The sequence below is a fragment of the Salmo trutta genome, chromosome 25, assembly GCF_901001165.1.
Source record: "Salmo trutta chromosome 25, fSalTru1.1, whole genome shotgun sequence".
Lineage (NCBI taxonomy): Eukaryota > Metazoa > Chordata > Actinopteri > Salmoniformes > Salmonidae > Salmo > Salmo trutta.
The window spans coordinates 41,285,384-41,309,727 of record NC_042981.1 but is presented as its reverse complement, the minus strand read 5'-3'; the positions used below and the strand labels follow the sequence as shown (position 1 = coordinate 41,309,727).

The 24,344-nt window shown below is 43.7% G+C and overlaps 1 protein-coding gene across 1 annotated transcript in view; it reads right to left on the bottom strand.

Annotated features, from left to right (window-relative positions):
• LOC115162577 (parkin coregulated gene protein homolog) overlaps positions 1 to 24,344 on the bottom strand; it is a 271,046-nt gene that overhangs the window by 116,329 nt on the left and 130,373 nt on the right. Inside the window, exon 4 of the mRNA XM_029714023.1 lies at positions 19,430 to 19,579. Coding sequence (XP_029569883.1) covers positions 19,430 to 19,579 — 150 coding nt within the window. The remainder of the gene's footprint in view (positions 1 to 19,429; positions 19,580 to 24,344) is intronic.

Sequence of the window (24,344 nt, the reverse complement as noted above, 5' to 3'; positions counted from 1 at the left end):
ACACTGATGGAGACATGAAACTGACACGGGGTGATAATGACTGAGACGCAATGTAATATACACAGGGGAAATGAGAGGGATAAACTCTATAGGAAGTTGTAAACAGAGGATGGGGTGATGGGCCATGTTTGCTAGCATGTTCTTGCATTTACAGTGTTTGTCTATGGCTTAGGTTTTATGAGTCAGTATTTATGGGGTGGTGTGCTTGTATGTTTACAGTAGTTGTAGGTGAAAGTGTGTGTGTGTGGGGGGGATGTATGTGAAAATGCGTGTGTGTGCGCGCGCTTGTGTGTGTATACACGTGTGTTTGTGTGCCAACAGGGGGAGAGGGGAGCGTGGGCGGCACCCACGGAATGCTGATTCAAACAGGGCTGGACAAACGGCTGCACACAAACCCAGTGCGTGTCGCTGGCTGCCTGTGGGAATGTCAAACACAATGGTGTTCTGTGGAGCTGTGGTGAGAGCTCCCTGCCAGGTATTAGTTCACATGTGAGCCTCACAGAGAGGCTCACACACTCACAGGCAAGCGCACACACAGTGTCACACAGGTAGGAGAACGCTCGCACACGTAAACACACACACACTCTCTCCTTCTCTTGTTGAAGTTGTATCTTCACTGATGGGTGAAACAAGCACAGTCATTGTGCCCCTCAAATCCATTATAAAGACGTAGAAACGATCACGATCACGACAAGTCACTACTCTTGGGTAAAAACCGCCGCCAGTGTACATTATTCGTCACTCTCCCTGGCATTGTCTAATTTCTAGGACTCAATAATTGTGTTAAACACAAAGACCCCCGGAGTCCTCGCAATACGCTCGAATCGTTCGAAAATTCCCTCAAATTCATCAATTACAGAGTGTGCTAATCTCATTGAGATTTGAATGAATGGGGAGGCCTCATCATAACTTATCCAATTAGGTAATTGACTTCTCTGGATTAGGGGGGAAGAAAGAAAGGGAAAGCCCCACAGTGTGCTGCCGAGTGGCAGCCTGGTTACTCTAAAGCCAACCTATTGTCCTGGCTTAGCTGGAGAGACAGATTCAAGGCCTATGCCATGGTCACCAATCGTTGTCCTGGAAAGCTACGTGGTGTGCAGGCTTTTGTTCCAGCCCAGCACTGAAAAACAATTGAGCTAATTAACCTTGAGGAGTCGAATCAGGTATGTTACAGCGGAGCTGGAAAAAAAAAAAACTGCATAACCCCCTATTGCAGCTGTCCAGGACCAGGGTTGGTCACTGTTAGTGAACACTATTACCATCTCCAACCCATCATCCCCCTCTATTTGGTCCCACTCTCTTCCTGCTCCCTGTTCCACCAGATAAAGCACGGGGCTCAAACTTGACATAAAATGGAGAAAAAGGTAAATGGAAGCTAAAGGATAATCAGTCATCCACAAAACAAGAAATGGGGAGATTAAAAGTGAGCGAGGAGGGGATAAATAAATATATTACTGTGAGCAGAAAAATGGGGAGAATTAGAGATATATGGAGAGGGAGAGAGATGGAGAGTGGAAAGAGAGAGAGAAAGAGGAAGAGAGAAAAGAGAGACGGAGAGAAAGAGAGTAATTGAGAGCAATTGAAAGAGAAATGACAGAGGCCTATATCAGAAAATAGGCCTATATCAGAAAATAAGAGAAAAATAAAGACAGAGAAAGAGAGGTAGCGAGAGAGAGAGCATGACGTGGATGCAGCGACTAACTGAGCTGAGAGAGCGAGCAGCGGCCCAGATTATGCAGGAGCCAGGCGCTTTATCAGGTGACCTTTAAATTGAAGCCGCGAAGCGGCTGGAGGCCCAGGGGCCGCCGTCTTTGCTCTGATTGGCTGGCCGGCCCTGGACCTGCTGACAATAGAAATGATCAGAGGCAGCGCATATCCAGAGGGGAAATTCCATTAATATATATATTTCTATATTTCCCACTGTCTTTCTTAAACATGGGGGAAGAGGGAAAAGTCATTATGTGCTGTGAAGCATGCTGAGTGAGAGGGAGGGAGGGAAGGAGAGAGGGAAGGAAGGAGGTTGCCATTACCTGGCAGTTGCCTATCTCTCTCTCTCTCTCTTCCTCCCTCATTCCCTTTCACAGGGGGCCTGTGATTTAAAAGCAGAGGGGTGGCAGGTTGTGATTGCCTGATAGATATCTCCCAGTGGTGAGGGGTACTCGGGGACACTGCTGTTGATGAGGTGTGTGTGTTCTGGGAAAGGGAGGCTTGTTGTCTGTACCGATGAGGAGCTCTGTGTCTGGTATGTCTGTGAAGGATGATTGATTACAGAGGGCCAGGGGTGCAGTGTATGTGTGTGTCGTGTGTCTGTGCATGTACCTGCCACCTAATATGCCACTATGTACACAGGGAATGCATGGTGCATCCATTTATAACAGCAGCTAGAGACGGTAATTAAATAAAATAACATTTATGAACAGGGACCCACATGAATTTACTTGAACATTATTGTAGGGACAATAGCATTGGTTTGAGCTCAATGTAAAAATCTCTCCCTACCATCATATCTAAGCCAATATGGCATAAATGTTAATGAAAATTCGCAAATCAACTGGATTGCAGGTACACAACACACTCCCCGCCTCTTGTCATGAGCTGTCAGGCCGCTACCGAGAACCACATACCAGATTGTTAAAAGGGTCGTTAGCAATTGATTTTTTTAGAGTATTTTTTGGTGCCCACCAAGATCATATTCTAGACGTTGGATTAAAACGAGACTATGGCGTCCATGTATAATTTATCGCTCTAACGTGTCCTTTTCTGTCTATTAAGAACCAACTTTTTGTAGCATTTCTATCAAAGCGAACATAAACATTTTTGGGGCGTATATGTACATAGGTAGGGGTAAAGTGATTAGGAAACAGGATAGATAATAAGCAGTAGCAGCAGCGAATGTGATGAGTTAAAAGAGTTGGTGCAAAGGGGGGTCAATGCAGATAGTCCGGGTAGCTCATTGACTAAATATTTAGCAGTATTATGGCTTGGGGGTAGAAGCTGTTCAGGGTCCTGTTGGATCCAAACTTGGTGGACTGGTACCGATTGCTGTGTAATAGCAGAGAGAACAGTCTATGACTTGGGTGGCTGGAGTCTTTGACAATTCTTAGGGCAGTTGACATACCAAGCGGTGATACAGCCAGTCAAGATGCTCTCAATGGTGCAGCTGTGTTGGTGTGTGTGGACCATGGTAATTCCTTAGTGATGTGGACACAGAGGAACTTGAAGGTCTCGACCCGCTCCAATACAGCCCTGACGATGTGGATGGGGACGTGCTCGGCACTCCGTTTCCTGTAGTCCACGATCAGCTCCTTTGTCTTGCTGACGTTGAGGGAAAGGATGTTGTCCTGGCACAACACTGCCAGGTAACTGACCTCCCCCCTATAGGCTGTCTCATCGTCGTCGGTGATAAGACCTACTTGTCGTCAGCAAACTTGATGATGGTGTTGGAGTCGTGTGCGGCCACACAGTCGTGGCTTAACAGGGAGTACAGGAGGGGACTATGCACGCACCCCTGAGGGGCCACCGTGTTGAGGGTTAGCGTGGCGGATGTGTTGTTGCCTACCCTTACCACCTGGGGGCGGCCTGTCAGTAAGTCCAGGATCTAATTGCAGATGGCGGTCCTAAGCTTATAGATGAGCTTGGAGGGCACTATGGTGTTGAACGCTGAGCTGTAGTCAATGAACAACATTAAATGGCCAAATGTATGTTGACACATGCTTGTCAAAACATCTCATTCTAAAATCATGGGTATTAATATGGCATTGGTCTCCCCTTTGCTGCTATAACAGCCTCCAATCTTCTGGGAAGGCGTTCCACTAGATGTTGGAACATTGCCGCGGGGACTTGCTTCCATTCAGCCACAAAAGCATTAGTGAAGTCGGGCAATGATGTTGGGCGATTAAGCCTGGCTCGCAGTCGGCATTCCAAAGGTGTTCAATGGGGTTGAGGTCTGGGCTCTGTGCAGGCCAGTCAAGTTCTTCCACACCGATCTCGACAAACCATTTCTGTACAGACCTCACTTTGTGCAGGGGGGCATTGTCATGCTGAAACAGGAAAGGGCCTTCCCCAAACTGTTGTCACAAAGTTGGAAGAACAGATTACTCTAGAATGTCATTGTATGCTGTAGCGTTAAGATTTCCTTTCACTGGAACTAAGGGGCCTAGCCCGAACCATGAAAAACAGCCCCAGACCATTATTTCTCCTCCACCAAACTTTACAGTTGGCACTATGCATTCGGGCAGGTAGCGTTCTCCTGGCATCCGCAAAAGCCAGATTCACCCATCGGACTGCCAGATTGTGAAGCGTGATTCATCACTCCAGAGAACGCATTTCCACTGCTCCAGAGTCCAATGGCGGTGAGCTTGACACCACTCCAGCCGACACTTGGAATTGATGGTGATCTTAGGCTTGTGTGTGGCTGCTCGGCTATGGAAATCCATTTCATGAAGCGCTCGACAAACAGTTACTGTGATGAAGTTGCTTCCAGAAGCAATTTGAGTGAGTGAGTGTTGCAACCGAGGACAGATGATTTTTACACACTACGCGCTTCAGCACTCGACGGTCCCATTCTGTGAGCTTTTGTGGCCTACCACTTCGCGGTGGAGCCGTAGTTGCTCCTAGATGTTTCCACTTCACAATAACAACACTTACAGTTGACCGGGGCAGCTCAGACATGTATTCCAAAATAAATAAGGAAATACAGTCAGGCACCATATTACTACAAGACAAAACATATTTCTCAATCAAGCATGATAGTCTTGTAAGTATAAAAGCAAAGCTTGCTTTCATGTAATAAACATTTTGAAAAGGTAGTGGAATGGGATTATTGTGGTGTGTGAAGAATGCAATACTTTAACTTGTATGCGGTACAAATCACATTATTGTGGGGGCACCTCCTTTAAGAGTATGAATTAGGCTGTTTGAGAAGGTTTGAATCCTAAGCAACCTGCATACACATTGTTTGAAGTACAATAGACCACAGGGTTCTCCCCAAAGAAGCCAACCTTTGGAATGGCTGCACCATTGCGTAAAAAAAAAGTTGTATTATTTATTTACTTTATTTGTTAGAATTTAAGGCTAGGGACCACACCTAAATTGAATATTTTGGGCTCTAGATTGCAGAAATGGCAGTTACAGGTGTTTATAAAACGTAAAAATCTATAAATCCAAAGGTCACTGCCCCTCTCCTAATGAAACCCAAAGTGAGTAGTACTGTAACATGATACACTATATCTCAGCTAGCCCGTTCAGGGCGATAGACCATAACAAGGCTCAAGATTCAAGGGATGGTTATTTCATGTTCATGAATGTTGCATTTTACCTAATGAAACCCACAGCGGATGGTAACTGAAGCAAGTTTACAAGGTTACGGATGCATTCGTAAATTGCCTCCAGTGTCAGTGTGCTCTGGGTCGTTCGTAAATTCAGAGAGTTTAGCACTTGGACGCTCTGACCAAGGAGAAAGGTTGATCCAAGCGTTCTGACCTCACAACGGCAGTCAAGCACGCAAACTAACTGGTTCAACATGGCTAGCTTGCCATGTTGAACCATAATTCCAGACACAGATAAGAGAACACCTCACTCTGACTATTTTACTCACCCCAGCAGAGTTGGTTAGGCTTTTTCCATGTTATCTAGAGCGTTAGTGACTGTAACTGTGCTGCTGGCAACAATGAAAGGATTTTTTTTGCCGACGTTTACGTTCACCGTTCATATTCAACAGGTGTTGCGCATTCGTAAATGCATCGGTTATTCTGCGCACAATACTCACACTTACATACGCATGTGCATCTAGCTCCACACCATCTGTTGGAACACACCCACTCACCCCCACATACACACCCACCCCCGTTCAGCTGAACCTGTCCCCTGGCTGCTGCTGCGGACAGGAGGCGGGTCACGGGGTCAGCTCTTAACTGCTACATCTCAGAGTGGTGGTGTAACAGAGCCATCAGAGCCTCCCTGGCTTGGGCCGCCCACCCCGGAGAGGAAGACTGAGTCGCCGCCCACCTGGCAAAAACCACCATCGCCCTCAGCCTGCCTGGCCGGCTGGCTGGGAGAAGACAGACAGCCAGACAGGTAGACAAAGAAAGAGAGAAAGGGGGGTTGGGACGCAGAAGAGAGAAAGTGGGTGTGTGTGTGTGAGTGTGCATGCTTGTGTGAGCGTGCATGCGTGCTTGTGTCTGAGGCTTGTCGGGGGTGTTATCGTCGCTGGCCACATTCCACAGCGGAAGATAAAGGAGGGCAAATTAACTAGATCACAGGGAGGGTGTCAGTGACAAATGGGGGACGAGGGACCAACACCTCGGCGATAAGAGGAGAAAATAGTCATAACAGCTGAGTGAAAAACACACAGCCTAGCCCACAAGAAACTTTGCCAGGATTGAGCACCAAGATGCAGCACCAAGATGCAATTTCGCTGTTGTTGATCCATCGTTAGCATGATAGCATCTGTTGTCTGGCCTTTTGGATCATAATGAATAAGATCATATGGACAGAACAACCTGATCCTAGATCAGCACTCCTACTCTTAGACGTTTTGTGAATACAGATTTCCACTGGGCAAAAGATGGTTGAATCAAGATTGAATCATTTCAACCCCAAAAAACAATGTGATGACGTTGAATCGATGTGGAAAACGGATTGTATTTGCAAAAAGTCATCAACATCGGGGCATTTCATATTTTTTCACCTAAATCCAATGACATGGTAACATTTGCATCTAGCAAAGACGAAGGAATTGTCCGTAGAGCTTTGAGACAGGATTGTGTCGAGGCACAGATCTCGGGAAGTGACCAAAACATTTCTGCAGTATTCAAGGTCCCCAAGAACACAGTGGCCTCCATCATTCTTAAATGGAAGAAGTTGGGAACCACCAAGACTCTTCCTAGAGCTGGCTGCCCGACCAAAATGAGCAATCGGGGGAGAAGGGCCATGGTCAGGGAGGTGACCAAGAACCCGATGGTCACTGACAGAGCTCCAGAGTTCCTCTGTGGAGATGGAGAACCTTCCAGAAGGACAACCATCTCTGCAGCACTCCACTTATCAGGACCTTATGGTTGAGTGGCCAGACGGAAGCCACTCCTCAGTAAAAGGCACATGACAGCCTGCTTGGAGTTTGCCAAAAGGCACCGAAAGGACTCTCAATCATGAGAAACAAGATTATCTGTTCTGATGAAACCAAGATTGAACTATTTGGCCTGAACGCTAATCGTCAAGTCTGGAGGAAACCTGGCATCATGCCTACGGTGAAGCATGGTGGTGGCAGTATCATGCTGTGGGGATGTTTTTCAGCAGCAGGGACTGGAAGACTAGTTAGGCTCAATGGAAAGATGAACGGAGCAAAGTGCATAGAGATCCTTGATGAAAACCTGGTCCAGAGCAATCAGGACCTCAGACTGGGACAAAGGTTCTCCTTCCAACAGGACAACAACCTTAAGCACACAGCCAAGACAATGCAGGAATGGCTTCGGGACAAGTCTCTGAATGTCCTTGAGTGGCCCAGCCAGAGCCCGAACATCTCTGGAGAGACCTGAAAATAGCTGTGCAGCGATGCTCCCCATCCAACCTGACAGAGCTTGAGAGGATCTGCAGAGAAGAATGGGAGAAACTCCCCAAATACAGGTGTGCCAAGCTTGTTGCGTCATACCGAAGAAGACTCGAGGCTGTAATCGCTGCAAAAGGTGCTTCAACAAAGGACTGAGTAAAGGGTCTGAATACTTATGTAAAAGTCATATTTCAGTTTTTTACTTTTTATACATTTGCAAAAAATTCTAAAAACCTGTTTTTGCTTTGTCATTATGGGGTATTGGGTGTATATTGATGAGGGAAAAAACAATTTAATCCATTTGAGAATAAGGTTGTAAGGAAACAAAATGTGGAAAAAGTCAAGGGGTTTGAATACTTTCCGAATGCACTGTAATTCAAAACTAGACTTTGAACTGAAGTCTGTGTCTGTGGGTTGGGATGGATAGAAATTGTAAAATGCCTGGTGTAGCTGCTGAAGAAGAATCTATGGAGGCTCACTTAGATTGGCTCGCTTATCAGTGACAGGAAGTGTTGGTGCTGCTATTTCTGACATCGGTGTGGCTGATAGATCGAGGTGCCTGGAGAATCTGTGTAAAGCTTCCCACACCTGCACTAAATGACGTGTCAGAGGGAGGAGCTATGCCAGGGTTCCCACCTGTGATTGGCCCTTGACCTCATCACCTGATCACTTCATCAAAGTTGGACCGAAAATATGCCACTTTAAAAGAAGCTCTCACTTGAAAAGAAGCTTCAAGGGTTGGCACTTCATAGAAGTCAAATCTCTTCAACTTTACTGAACAAAAATATAAACGCAACAGTTTCAAAGATTTTACTGAGTTTACTGAGTTACAGTTTAGAAAATGAAAATAAATTGATTAGGCCCTAATCTATGGATTTCACATGACTGGGAATACAGATATGCATCTGTCGGTCACAGATATCTTAAAGAAAAAATGGTTAACACAATGGGCCTCAGGATCTCATCACAGTATTTCTGTGCATTCAAATTGCCATTGATAAAATGCAATTGTGTTCATTATCCGTGGCTTATGCCTGCCCATACCATAACCCCACCGCCACCATAGGGCACTCTGTTCACAACGGTGACATCAGCAAACCGCTCGTCCTCACAACACCATATTCGTGGTCTTTGGTTGTGAGGCCAGTTGGACGTATTGCCAAATTCTCTAAAGCGAAGTTGGAGGCGGCTTATGGTAGAGAAATGAAAATGACATTCTCTGTCAACAGTTCTGATGGACATTCCTGCAGTCAGGATTCCAATTGCATGCTCCCTCAAAACTTGAGACATCTATGGCATTGTGTTGTGTGACCAAATGTCACATTTTAGAATAGCCTTTTATTATCCCCAGCACAAGGTGCAACCGTGTAATGATCATTCTGTTTAATCATCTTTTTGATATGCCACACCTGTCAGGTGGATGGATTATTTTGGCAAAGGATAAATGGTCACTAACAGGGATGTAAACAAATTTGTGCACAGCATTTGAGAGAAATAAGCTTTTTGTGTGTATGGAACATTTCTGGGATCTTTCATTTCAGCTCATGAAACATGGGACCAACACTTTACATGTTGTGTTTATATTTTTGTTCAGTGTAGATAGAAGTTTGTAAATAGCTAACAGAGTTTTCCGACCATAGATATAAAATCCACCCATCATGGACTCTTTGACCTGAATAGGGATGCCCATTCTAGTAATTATATGTCTAACGCTCTCTCTTGAAAGAACTCTACAGTGATTTCAGAAAGTATCCAAATACCCCTTGACTTGTTCAACATTTTGTTGTGTTACAGCCTGAATTCAAAATGGATAAACATTTTTTTTAACTGCCCATCTACACACAATACCCCATTATAATAAAGTGAAAACATGTTTTTAGAAATGTTAATACAGAATTAAATACAGAAATACTTATTCTACAACGGGTTGGTCAAAACAAGCATTGTGATTGGTTGCGAGGCGTCCAAAGCCACACTAAAAAACTGTTTAGCGCGAGTAAGCCTATGACACAAAAATGGGCATCTTGATTTCTGTTAAACCTGAGAAGTTCCTGCGCATCAAGTGTCCCATCAGCCCAGCCAGGCAATTCATTAACTTGATCTCCACTATAAAAAGCATCTAGACAATATTCCTCCTTGCTTCTAGCCTACCATTTGGTTTGCAACAACAGGGGTTTGGAAAAAGGTTGTGTCTGTATGTAGACATTTGCAACATTGTTTCAATATTTAAATTCGATTTCTACTGTCCTATTGAGAATGAATCACCGTGTCAGGATGAGACAGACATCTTTTCTCAGCCAGTCGAAATCATGAATCAGCATCATTTGTATGGATATATACAAAGGAATGTCAATAGAAAAAGAGGTCAAACGACATGAAATGCAGAAAGTTTGCTGTCTTACCAGCTGCGTTAGCTGTGTAGTTGCCTAGCTCCTCTGAACAGTGTCCTGACGAGAGAGCACATTTTCTATGCCAGGTCGAAATCGCACATCATTGGCTCATTGCTATGGATGTATCCAAAACAGCCTTAACAAATGCAAATGCAGCTACAGTGGTTCGTCCTTTAAAAGTTGCAGCTTAATGCGGCGCAGCTTGCATGGTGACGCAGAATTCTATGGCACGTTATTTAATTGTGAACCACTGGTTCCATTAATGCGAGTTAGTGTTAGTTTGACCACCAGAGGGCATCTTTGAGAAGCATTTGACAGCCTTCAATAGTGGCTGTACTAGAGAATGTAGGCACGAGGGAGACCGGGGTTCAATTCCCGATGGGGAGGAAGGAGTGGGCTGTCCTTGTAAATAAGAATTTGTTCTCAACTGATTCCATGTGTGTTATTTCATAGATGTGATGTCTTCACTATTATTCTACAATATAGAAAAATTAAGAAAAACCCTGGAATGAGTAGGTGTGTCCAAACTTTTGACTGGTACTTGATTCATTAATTTGATTAATATTATGGGGTTTCTATTCCAAGAAAAATGAAAAAACCCTCTGGGTTTCCATTAGGATGGAATGAAAATCTGTCGCTGTCTAACGTGAAGGTCGGGAGTACAGTACTGGGCTATTTAACTAAAGAATCCCTGTGTCGTGCGGGCACGCAGGAGACCAGGGTTCAATTCCCCGACGGGGAGGAAAGAGGAGGTTGTCCCTGTAAATTAAGAATTTGTTCTTAACTGACTTGCCTAGTTAAATAAAGGTTACACTAAGAGCATAACATTTCTACACCCTAATTTTCTAATTCTTGTCTAACCAATACCCAAACGGAGATTCAGTGAAAATAAATTCTTGTTGATTTATCAGGACCAGTCCCCATGCTTGTCTCAGAGCAGCACGAAACGGTACTAAAATAGTTGTAGTCTGTTGCTTCAAATCCAATTGCTTCTAGCTTCAATATGCTCTTTAAATAAATAAGACCTACGCCACTTTTAACAGCACATTACTCAACACTAGTGAGACTCATGTCGTCTATGGTAGGCCTACAGTATATCGAAAAATATGACGTGACTCTCCACCAATAATGACATATTGAGGATTGGAGGATCTTTCTGTAATTCAGTGATATTTATTCCCATAGTAATTTGTTATGGATCCATAACTAAATAAACATTGGCATTTTGAAAGAGTATTTCTTTAAAAAATGCCATTATTAGTTACATTGTTTTAGTTTAAACGTGCAGACTGGCACTAAGAACAGAACAGCAGGAACATTTCTCTATTCAGCGCCATTATTAGTGCAATTCTCCTTAAAGTGTTGCCAGTGTGGCGGGGTGGGGGTCCACCCCACCTCCCCCTTCTTCCTCCTCCCTTCCCCATGGGCTAGGTCGGTCTTCTGTGCGCGGCTCTGCGGCCCATCCGGTGCCAGCTGCCCTCGTGACTTGAACCTCGCTCGTTTTTCAGCTGGAGAACTGTAAGGCAATCCCATTGTGCGCCACTTGGGAGCCATGAACAATATGACCAATATATATCGTCCTGCTAATAACAGGGTTAATAATATATCTGTGAGAATATCCAACAGGCTTTTAAGTAATTATAAATGAATAATAATAACAATAATCGCTTTGTTTAAAAAATAACATTTTGGAGATGATTTCGTTTTCAAATAACGTAAAATTTGGGTGTAACGTCTGCTTCCAACTCACACTCTCAAACACCTAGATCCCCTGAACGCAGCTCACTCTCCAGATCCCAATCACCTGAATTCTGATCACCTGTTCACACACGTGTATGTCATTATCACACAGTATTTAGTTCAGTTCTTTGCACCCCATCATTGTGAGGTATTGTTTGTTTTGTGACACTTCTATTCGGAGCTCGTAATTTAATCCTTCCGTCTATGCTAGTTTTTGCCTGCCTCACTAACGACACCTTTTGCCTATTCCCTGCCTGTACTTTTCGGATTTCCTGTTATCTACCTATTGCCTGACCTCCCGGACAACGCGACTAGCCTTTTCCCTGCCTGTACTGTTGCACTTTTGGACCCCCTGTGTATGACCTTCTGCCTGCCCCTGGACCCTGATACCTGCCTCCTCCTGTGGTCCTTTACAATAAACACCCGTTGCGTCCTGCGCTTTAAACCAGCTCTCTTTCTCCCCTCGTGTTCATTACAGAGCGAGGAAAAAGGCAATTTTTGAACATGGGGTGAGACATTGTTACTAATTTGTAAATAAAGCCACTTTGTTATTTAGAAATATTTATGTTTTTAGAGGGAGAGAAACCAAAAACCTACAATCATCTCATGGGTCTCCCAGTCGAGGGCAGCACGGGTATTGAACCAGCATCTGTAGCAACACAGCTTGCACTGCTATGCAGTGTCTTAGACCATTGCACCACTCAGGCGCTGAAAAATGTGACCGGTCGGGAGTGGCCTACAGTACTACAGTAAGATTAAAATAATAAAAACCTTAGTGTAACAACAGTTTTAGTAAGTAATACTGAAGTCGTGCACAATTATCAGTTTCTATTTAGGTTTATGTCGCCCATCATTGTCAGAGACACAGTAGGACCCAAAAGCATAATCAGTGCTCTAACTCCCCCTTGCGCTGGTCTGGAGCAATGAAGCGGTGACGCAGGGTACCGTACTAAACCACAAATTACCTCGAAGTCCCGCAGCATAATTGCAAAACTTTTAGTGGAGCAACCACTGTACTTTTCTGTTATTAGAGCTTCACTGTTTGACCTAACTGTGTTAGTCGTAGTTCGCTAGCTAGAAAGCATGGGATAAGAGCGTTGCCCGCCAGCATGGCAACGGAACATTTAGAACGAACGACTGGGTCGTGTCCATAGATATAGAACAAAAATACTTAATGACTGGGTCGCGTCTTTGGCAACCTAACCAGAATGAACGGCCTGCCGGCTTGGCTAGAAACCATGTGTCAGGAGTCGGGCCTAGGCCTATATTTTCGTTGAGTGATGAAATAGTAGCCTATGAATACATTTATCAAAATAACAATTTGTATTTAATTGGTAACCCATTGTATAAAAGCAATTGTACACTCAAGGTTGTGCAAAATGACTTTTTTAAGGCTGAGCTACGGTACTCGCCTCGTACCTATGACCGCAGCACAACAAGTTGTTTAGCACACCCTCTCTTGCTTTAATTTGAGTTATGGATTCACACCCCTGAGTCAATACACGTTAGATTCACCTTTGGCAGCAATTAAAGCTGTGAGTCTTTATGAGAGCTTGGCACACCTGGATTGTGCAATATTTGTCCATTATTCTTTAAAAAATTCTTAAAGCTCTCTCACTTGGTTTTTGATCATTGCTAGACAACCATTTTCAAGTCTTGCCATAGATTTAAGTCAAAACTGTAACTCGGCCAATCAAGAACGGTGAATTCATCTCACAGGGGTGGTGGAAAGCAGACTGAACCAGGTTTTCCTTTAGGATTTTGCCTGTGCTTAACTCCATTCCGTTTCTTTTTTATCCTAAAAAAAACCTCCCTGGTCTTTGTGGTTGAATCTGTGTTTGAAATTCACTGCTCGACTGAGGGACCTTACAGATAAATGTATGTGTGGGGTACAGAGATCATATTAAACATGATTATTGCACACATAGTGAGTCCATGCAACTTATTATGTGACTTTTTTATTATGTGACTTTTTATGTGACAAATTTTTACTCTTGAACTTATTTAGGTTTGCCATAAAAGTGATTGAACACTTACTGACTCCAGACATTTCAGCTTTTAAAACATTTTGAAAAAAATGATTCCGCATTGACATTATGGGGTATTGTGCGTAGGCCAGTGACAAAACAATCTCAATTTAATCCATTTTAAATTCAGGCTGTAACACAACAAAGTGTTGAAAAAGTTAAGGGGTGCCAATACTTTCTGAAGGCGCTGTAAACAACTGCTGTTCCTAAAAAGAGAGGAATTTGCTGGATGACGGACTACATTGCTCTCTCATAAGGAATGTTTGTTGCATCCCATTAGGGATGAGATTCATCACAGCAAGCAAACAAGAGAGCCGTGCAAATTGCATCTGTGATTTTCTGCACTATCCGAAACCCCGTCATCACACACACACACACACACACACACACACACACACACACACACACACACACACACACACACACACACACACACACACACACACACACACACACACACACACACACACACACACACACACACCAACAGAGCTGATTCAGAAAACAAAGTGCTGCATCAAGTATTATAATGCATCATCTCCGCCATAATAACTCATCATTGTTAACTTCCCTTTGAAACATTACAGTGTCAGCTGCAATGGCTGCTTGCAGCAAGTCAAACACAAGCCTAGTTATATCGCGTATCTGAGAATGGAGACATGCATAAATTCCTTCTTTATATAGCATCCGGGCCACTCTCACAGCCACAGGTCAAGACCATGCACATTCCCAAGAGTGAGATAGGGTGACCTGGTAGTCAAAGGACACCTAAAGACCCCAACGAGGCTGCCCAGGGAGATGCCAGGGAGGACTTAGGCCTACCTCAACCCAAACCCAAAGCTCTGTCTTTTGAAGTGTATGGACAGGGACCGGGAGGAAGGGCAGAGAGGGACATGGAAACAGAGCTCTGCTGTGTTAGATAGCTGGGGGGACCACAAAGAGGAGACTTGTGGCCGGGGGGCTGGCAGCCCTGATAAAGGGGACAGTGTGGTGAGACACTGAGAGAGGAGTCAGAGACAGAATGTTGGCGGTGGCACTCCCTCGCCTCTCGCCCACCACCACCACAGCAGCCAACAGCTGCACATGGGGGACACAAGATGTCCTTTCATGGAGCCATTGGCGTACTCTCCCCACACCCAAACGTCCCCCCTCGCCCTTTCCCTTACCCTATCCCACCCACCGTCGCTCTGTCGAGACTCCAGCTGCAGACACTGGGTGGGGAGATGAGCGAGGGGGGAGGGGATGCTACTGCTGGAATGGGGGGTTAGGCCCAGTAGTAGTGAGTTATGGTGTGGGAGTGTTGTGGGAAAGAGGTTACCAGTCAACCACAGACTGAAGTCTTTTGTGCCTTGTGTTCTGTAGAATCTGTGCAATGCGTTTGATTAATGTAGCTTCTATCTTGTGGATCGTTGCATTTTTGTTCAGAATGATTGAATCATGTGCGTGACAAAGCAAGCCGAAGGTGGGAAACACATTAGATAATGGATAGACTTTGATGAATCAAAAATAAAACTATGCCGCACAAAGGAAAGACTTGAATAGATGACAGTGAACTTGAAACATCAAAGTACAAACTGCAAAGTAATAGGCTTAAGTAGTGCATAGAGAGTGATTCATACATTTCCAATTCAGACCTTTGAGTATTGAGATAGTGATAGGGGTTCATGAAAAGATGACTGTACCATTGCATCAAACTTCATAGAAGTAGCCCAGTGAGCACCTTAAAAAGGTATTTTCAACATCCTTTCAACCAAAAATAACTATTTTCAACATCTTTTCAATGTCTTGTGCTCATCGTGAGGCTTGTTAATGTGTACAGTGTTCAGTACATCAACAACAATATTCTAACGCAGTGGTCACCAACACTGGTCCGGTAGGAAGCGCTACAGGGTGTGTATACAACCCATCAAGTGCTCATCAACACCTTGACAGGTTATGCACTTGTTTTTCTAATAGAGTGGAAGCAATCTTCAGTGTTGATCTGGTAAAATCCTCATACAGTACCATTTGGGACGCTGCCTGGATTCCCTAAAACGGAGGCCTATGACAAGCGTTAATGGGTTGCCAGCAAGCCTGGAATTTCGAGATTCTAGGGGCAAGACCATGTGGACTTCAAGAGGTGCCCAATCTGCCAGGGCACGAAGACCATCTGCTTGGGCACCAAGGCCATTAATCAAAATAGCCAATTAAATTCATTTGAAAACCAAAAAACACTAGCCATTCTGTTAAGAGAAACATAAGTGTATGTAACTGTAAATAAATAATTTGCCAGTCATATGTAGGTGATACAGTATCTGCGTATTGGCTAATAGCCTCACATGTCCACACCAATGCTAACGTGAGGGAGAAAACAGAAAATGTAGCCAAACTTTAAACGACATATATCCAGGCTTAACGCAAGCATTCCGCTACACCCGCAACAACATATGCTAAACACGTGTATGTGACCAATAAAATTTGAATTGAATTGAACGCCAGTAATGTTTGACAAATATAATGTAGGATAGTTAATATTAACATCTAAAGGCTTGATTCTGTTGACATATTTCAGGTACTGTTCGTTAGGAGAAAGGCCAGTGCCAGTTGCGCACTGCCACATTACACACCTTGCAATCTGAGTGGAGGCAGTCAACATTTTGAAACTGTTTAACCACAAATGTCATTGTTTAAAACCTGGATGTTTTATTGTCATTTCATGGGTGTAACGTGTGCGCTACGTGACAATGGGGCATGTCTTACCTTGTTTCGAAGTAGATTAGCCAAACTCCGAACATTGGAAAGTCGAAGGAATTAATTTATAAACACCCCTCAACTTTTTTGACATTTGGTTGTGCTACAGCCTGAATTTAAAATGGATTAAATTGAGATTTGTTGTCACTGGCCTACACAAAATGCCATTGAAACCAGTAGGCTATTTCTCTCATGTTCTATTGGTTTTCAAATAATTGTCTTTCATTGTCCAGCAGCCGTTGTCCAGCACAATTCTAGTCATATTAGCAACACATGCTACAGTAGCTACATATTTGTCACGCCCTGACCATAGTAAGATGTTATTTTCTATGGTAGAGTAGGTCAGGGCGTGACAGGGAGTGTTTTTCTATGTTTTGTATTTCTATGTTCATGTTCTAGTTTTGTATTTCTATGTTGGTTTTGTTTGTGATGATCTCCAATTAGAGGCAGCTGGTCCTCGTAGTCTCTAATTGGAGATCATACTTAAGTAGGGGTTTTTCCCACCTGGGTTTGTGGGAGATTAGTTTTGAGTAGTGTCTGTTTCACCTTTCTTTATTTATGTATTGCATAGTTTCACAGTATAAATAAAATGTGGAACGACACACACGCTGCACTTTGGTCCGCTCATTCCTATGACAACCGTGACAATCTTTAGATCTTCCCTCTTTCTAAATTTCTAAAGGATATTTGAATCTCTGTCAAATGAAACCGCTCACAATTGCAGTGGGCTTTTGAGAATGGTGTTTCCAGCTAATTGCATTTTGGAACATTTGCGTGTATAACCTACTGCGCATATAATGTGAAGAAGCAATAGTTTATCAACATTTTAAGCTAAACGTTCTGATCTGTTGCATCAGCCTCATTGCTTTTAAATGTTTGTTTGATGTACAGTGGTTGTACGAATTTCAATCTATTGTCTCACTGTCCCAGAGTTTAGTTCGAATATTTATTTCTGGCACAGAACGACAAGCTGACCAATAGAATATAGATGCCTCGGAATTCGATAAGAATCCTGATGTGTCTGTCTTCACTTGTACTTCGTAGCTGTGATGCCTAAGACGGACCCGATCAAGTGACGGGCATTGGCATATAAGAATTGAGATATCTGATAGAGCCATGTGAATGAGAGGTGTCTTCGGGAACATGGCGAGTGGCAGCCGGGAGAAGGGAATTATAATGTTCAGCCCAAGGGCATAATGGCCACCATGGCCGCAAGGCATTTTTTTTATGGGGCATTACGGCCACCGGGAAATTCGAGGCCTGGTTGCCAGTGTGTGTGCACTGGCCCCCTGTTAGAGGTCAGACCCCAGCAGCCAGCCAGTGGGCTGGGCAGGGAGCAGGAGGAGCAGGGACCAGCCGAGCCAGGTGATAGGGGGCTGGGGATGGAATAATGAATGCCAGACCAGACCAGAACAGACCGAGGCAGCAGCCAACCCAGGCAGCAGGGCAGCTATCAGGCAGAGATAAACTATTCCTAGTGGGGCTCGCCAGCCCAACCGCTGCGCCTGAAATACACCCGCTCCAAAACGGTTTAGGGATTGATTTGACAGCTAATTTACAGAGGAGATTTGCATAAGGCCCCAGTGCTAATAAGACACCATTTTCTATCCTCCCTTTTGTCTTTCTTTCTATCTTTTTCTCCCCGTCTCTCCTTTTTTTCTCTCCTCCCCTGATGCTAAAATGGCAACAAGATAATGTAACCAAATTAAAGAGACAAGAGATTCAAATTGGATATTGATTAATAGACTAAAGCCCTGTGTTCAGGCCCTGTTTAAGCCCTGTGTTTAAGTGATTGATTCACAATGCCAATCTTCTTTCACATTCCACTGACGCCGGTGAATGACTGGCGTTTTGGGGATTGTCTGAGTCGAGCTGGCTGTCTGTCTCTCACCGTCCGGCTGTGAATGGGGCCGTGTCGACGCTTTGAGGCTTGACAGCGCCACACAAAGAGCCATGCCTATCGAATGCCAATCTGGAGACGCTGTGTGTCACGTAGGATAGGGGTGGAGGCTTGGGGATCAGAAGGACGTTGGTTGTCCTCTAGTCTAAAGCCAATACATTGATGGGAAAAGGAAAAGTGATGCATCTAGTTAGATGAAAGGGGATGAGCACGACTCAAGTTCAACCTTGATGGGATATGGGACATTCAAGGACAAAAATAAGCTTTTATAGCGAGTAATAGTGAGCACACAGACATGCATGCACACAAAAAAAAACCTGTCCATTAACATGTTAATAGTGACAGCTCTCTAACATCAAGCCTTTGATTCCTGGAAATGGACGGGAGCGGGAGCTCGTCCATAAACAAATCAATATACTTTGAAGAGATTCTTCAAAGTAGCCACCCTTTGCCTTGATGACACATTTGTTTAACACTTTTTTGGTTACTACAGGATTCCATATGTGTTATTTCAAAGTTTTGATGTCTTCACTATTATTCTACAATGTAGAAAATAGTAAAAATAAAGAAAAACCCTCGAATGAGTGGGTGTGTCCAAACTTTTGAATGGTACTGTATATATTTACAAATATATATGGGGGATTGGAAACGATGTAGACAATTACATTGATGGAACCTACAATCTATCTGCAATAGTAAAGCTGATCTAACCCCTAAAAAAATAAAAAATATATAAATTAAAGATACCACATCCGCCATTCAAACTGTCCTTTCACCATATAGCCTAGTAAACATGAACAGTATCGCTGTGGCCATCAGTCAAAGACATATGCTACATACTGTACTGTACATACTGTACTGACTCTGCGCTTTCGCGATAGTAAGCTAGCACTCGCAAACATACCGTAGCATCCGTAGCACAACACCAGCAACCTCACCAAGTGGTTCAGCATTTTTGGTGATGGCGTAATGGCTTAGGTAGCGTAGCTGTTGCAGGGTCGCGTGTTTAAATCCCGCTCGGACTACCCCTCAAATTCACCACAATACACATACTGCCAGACACACAGTATAGGCTAGATCTATAATGTAAGTGACTCACTGTTCATGTTCTTGAAGATGTTGAGGATGGGCAGAATCTGTCTGTAGTAGGGTACCAGGGCCTCTCCCACCATTTCTCCAGACACCACCAGGTGCTGCAGCACCTTCAGCGTGGTGCAGATCACTTGCCTGTTTCGTGTATTCAAGGCATCTGTGAGACAGAGAGGAAGGGCACCAAAGAAATAGAATGTTATTATTGTTATGGGTACACTCAATATGGCCGCCATTGACTCATAACCATATATTGATTTACATGGTTATGGGCACCATAGAAATAGAATGAGTTCATTATCATAGTTATTGGTACATTCAATATGGCCGCCGTCCACCCAGACCTATACATTGATTTGATGGCTAATCTAGTGATTCTATTTCTATGGAGTGCACACAGGATAGAGGTCAGGGGTTACAGGTCTGGGAGAGGGGGTTGTGTGTGTGTGTGTGTACTTGTTTTCATAGAGGCGTTCCCTAGGGAGGTGTGTGATTGAGAATTAACGATTCAGCCCTCCTATTGTGAACATTTAGCACATTTAGCAGAAAAGACAGAATGAGGTCACGTGGCATTCACACTACCTCCACTGAAATCAATGGTTTTTGGTGCCAGCCTTTGACTTGAAATGACTGGCTGCAATCAGAGATTTCAAAAGGCACCACAGAGACAGGAAGGAATAAGTGAGAGACAATCACGGGCAATTTGGCCGACAGTTGCACTTAACTCCATCTCCCACTGTGTGGGTGTTAGTGGGCAAATGGGTGGGAAGAGAGGTGTGTGTGGCACTTCTCAGGTGACTCCTTACATATGTTTTCCTCCTTTTGAACAATCCCTTAATCTTGGACTCTAACAAACCAATAGACTTCCACAGAACCCTGCTGTTGTGTACCTGTTGTTGTTTTTCTGGCTCATTACAATAAGAAAGTGTTGCTTTAAAAGGTCCAATGCAGCCATTTTTATCCATAACAAATCATTTCTGGGTAACAATTAAGTAAGTACCTTACTGTGATTGTTCTCAATGAAAATGGTCAACAAGAAAAAAAATGCTTCTTAGCAAAGAGCAATTTCTCATGCAAGAATGTAGCTATTATTCCAACCTCATTAGGGATGTGCATCTTTCCCTTTCAAGAGGATTTGATATGTATCTTGATACATGGGTTATGATATGATGCAGGAACGATATGTTTTAGTTTGAAACGATACGATTCGATGCACTAACATAAGTTGCATAAGCAAATTCATTTTCCATTCTTAAAATCGCTTGCTGGTGGAGCTCAAAAGCTGGACCTCTCTGAGCTGGATCTGTCTGAGGCGACTTCTGTGTGTGTGTGTGTGTGTGTGTGTGTGTGTGTGTGTGTGTGTGTGTGTGTGTGTGTGTGTGTGTGTGTGTGTGTATTTATGTATGTGTTGAATACTATGTATGTGTGCATTTCTATGGTGTATACTATGTAGGCACCTGATCTGAGCAATAAGGGAGACTAGTCATCTACCACCTACCACAAAGTGGAATGCTTTTTGTCCCCCCACTTTGGTTCTGAAATATACATCACCCACTAATTAACTTGTCATTGTTGCAGATTCAGTTTTTTGAGCTAGTAATGTATCAATATTTATCGTTTACAAATTAGCTATGACATAGCCAAGTATACACTGACTGGCAAGGTGAATCCAGGTGAAAGCTATGATCCCTTATTGATGTCACCTGTTAAATCCACTTCAATCAGTGTAGATGAAGGGGAGGAGACAGGTTAAAGAAGGATTTTTAAGTCTTGAGACAATTGACACATGGATTGTATATGTGTACCATTCAGAGGGTGAACGGGCAAGACAAAATATTTAAGTGCCCTTGAACGGGGTATGGTAGTAGGTGCCAGGCACCTTGACACAACTGTGGGAAGCATTAGAGTCAACATGGGACAACATCCCTGTGGAACGCTTTCGACACCTTGAAGAGTCCATGCCCAGACAAATTGAGGCTGTTCTGAGGGCAAATAAGGGTGCAACTCATTATTAGGAAGGGGTTCCTAATGTTTTGTACACTCAGTGTAAAGCACGTTTGGAAGTTTAGTGAGCTTCTTTTCTCCACCCACTTTAGCCATGCAGTGCGCCTCGCACAAGTGATTCATCGTTATGAAAACATTAACTTTACCCTGTAAATCTAAAAATGACCATATACACCAATTGTTTAAAGCGAAACTATCAAAACTGTTGCTGATGGTGAGCCTGAACAATCCAAATAAAATCTATTGTAAGCCCCGTTCAGCAGGTATAGCCAGATGAGAGTTGTCTCCCGTAGCTTACTTTTATTCCGGTAAAATACAAATTGTTGAACAGCGCATTGATAACAAACAACCAAATTAGCCATTTTAACGCAGATGTGCAATATCAGGAACAAGGCCGTCTAACTGGCATTGGTCAACATGCGAACCTAGGCACAGTGTGCAGTTTGACTAGGCTACTGATATTCCCTAGGGTTGTTCGGCATGCAACATGACTTGTAGATCAATGTCTGTCAACACAGTTACATGCTTTTAGTTCGACACCGAAAGTCGACATCAGTTGTCACAAAATATGAAGTATTTTCGTAAGGTAGAAATAAAGTAATTCTGGGGTCCGCGGATCAGTGGAGGCGTATTTGAAACATTTAAATCGGGGGCCGATGCAGATCAATGAATCGTTACATCCCTAAACCTCATTGTGTAAATACATATAAAACACACACAAATCACGTTTTTGACTGCACTGGGCCTTTAAAGGGGCAATTTAAGTTCTTCAGGAATCAATTGGTATACAGTGCATCTGGAAAGTATTCAGACCCCTTGAATTTTTCCACATTTTGTTATGTTACAGCCTTATCTTAAAATGGATGAAAAAAAAGAATCCTCATGAATCTACCCCATAATGAAAAAGCGAAAACAGGTTTATTTTTTATGGGCACATTAATTACAAATAAAAAAGTTTTCAGACCCTTTGCTATGAGACTCGAAATTGAGCTCAGGTGCATCCTGTTTCTATTGATCATCCTTGAGATGTTTCTACAACTTGATTGGAGTCCACCTGTTGTATATTCAATTGATTGGACTTGATTTGGAAAGGCACACACCTATCTACATAAGCCATGAGATCGAAGGAATTGTCCGTAGAGCTCCGAGAAAGGATTGTGTCGAGGCACAGATCTGGGGAAGGGTAGCAAAAAATGTCTGCAGCATTGAAGGTTCCCAAGAACACAGTGGCCCTCTATCTTGGTCAGGGAGGTGACCAAGAACCCGATGGTCACTCTGACAGAGCTCCAGAGTCCCTCTGTGGAAATGGGAGAACCTTCCAGAAGGACAACCATCTCTGCAGCACTCCACCAAGCAGACTATTATGGTAGAGTGACCAGACGGAAGCAATTCCTCAGTAAAAGGCACATGACAGCCTTGGAGTTTGCCAAAAGGCACCTAAAGACTCTCAGACAATGAGAAACAAGATTATCTGGCCTGATGAAACCAAGATTGAACTCTTTGTCCTGAATGCCAAGCGTCACATCCAGAGGAAACCTGGCATCATCCCTACGGTGAAGGATGGTGGTGGCAGCATCATGCTGTGGGGATGTTTTTCAGTGGCAGGGACTGGGAGACTAGTCAGGATCAAGGGAAAGGCAAACAGAGCAAAGTACAGAGAGATCCTTCATGAAAACCTGTGTAGATTGATGAGGGGAAAAAACTATTGAATCCATTTTAGATTAAGGCTGTAACGTAACAAAATGTTGTAAAATTCAAGGGGTCTGAATACTTTCCAAATGCACTGTATATCAATATGCATACATTTCTATGTCCTAAAATGGATGTAGCAACTGCAGATCGCCCATTAAAACCAAGATAAACACAATCTAACCGTTCAAACGTTTTTCTTCAAAGCCGCTGAAGCAGCTATAGGACAGTCCCAATAGCTCTTAGTCCCCTTAAGTGGATATTGTCATAAACAGAACTAAAAGGAGTTATAACTATTCATGCAAAAACAAATCTTGAATAATAAAAGGGAGAAGCTAAGCTATATGAGGGAAAACACATGTCTGACATAGAGGGCGAGAATGAATTATGTTAGCAGGCGAAGGAGGGGAGCGAGGGAGAGCGAGGGGGGGGTCAGGAACCATAAACTGGGTAGTATGACAGTTAGTACACTTAGGGAGCGGCATGCGGCGTCACCTGTGGCCTGAGTGTTAAAACAGCTCATATTCAAATGCATGGCTGTCACACACACGCAGACACAGCCTCCCTTCCAGCCATACTGCACTGCACCGAGACAGGCCTGACAGGTTGACATGAGAGGGGGAAAACAGCTCTGGAGAGGTGATGCGCGCACACACACACACACACACACACACACACACACACACACACAAACATTCGCATGCACGCAAAAAACACACACTTGCACGCACACACACGCAGGCATGCACACAATCACAAACAAGTGATATTCATGTCAAACCCACTCTCAGTCAGAGACAGAGAATGTGTAATCCACACACACCGATGACACTCATACACACACTGCTAACATTCCATTACAGGGACATTGTGTCGTCAAAACCAGGGGTGTCATTTATACACATGCTCTGTGTGACATGAAGAATGGATGGTCCTATCATCTTTCATTCAAAGCCTTCATATTTTATACATTCAATGTGTGTGTGTGTGTGTGTGTTTACGTGCATGTGTGGGTATACGTGCATGCGTGTGTGTGACTGTGCGTGTATTAGTGTTACAGACAATGCAGTATGAGTGTATCCATTCTAGGATCTTTCTCCTGTTCCTTCACACACGGGGAGAGCTATCTGCCATCACGGTAATAAGGTTGAATCTGGACTGACAGGGATTTCAAACGCACATAACAAATAATGAAATTCTAATTACCACAAGTGCAAACAATTTTCCCTAGC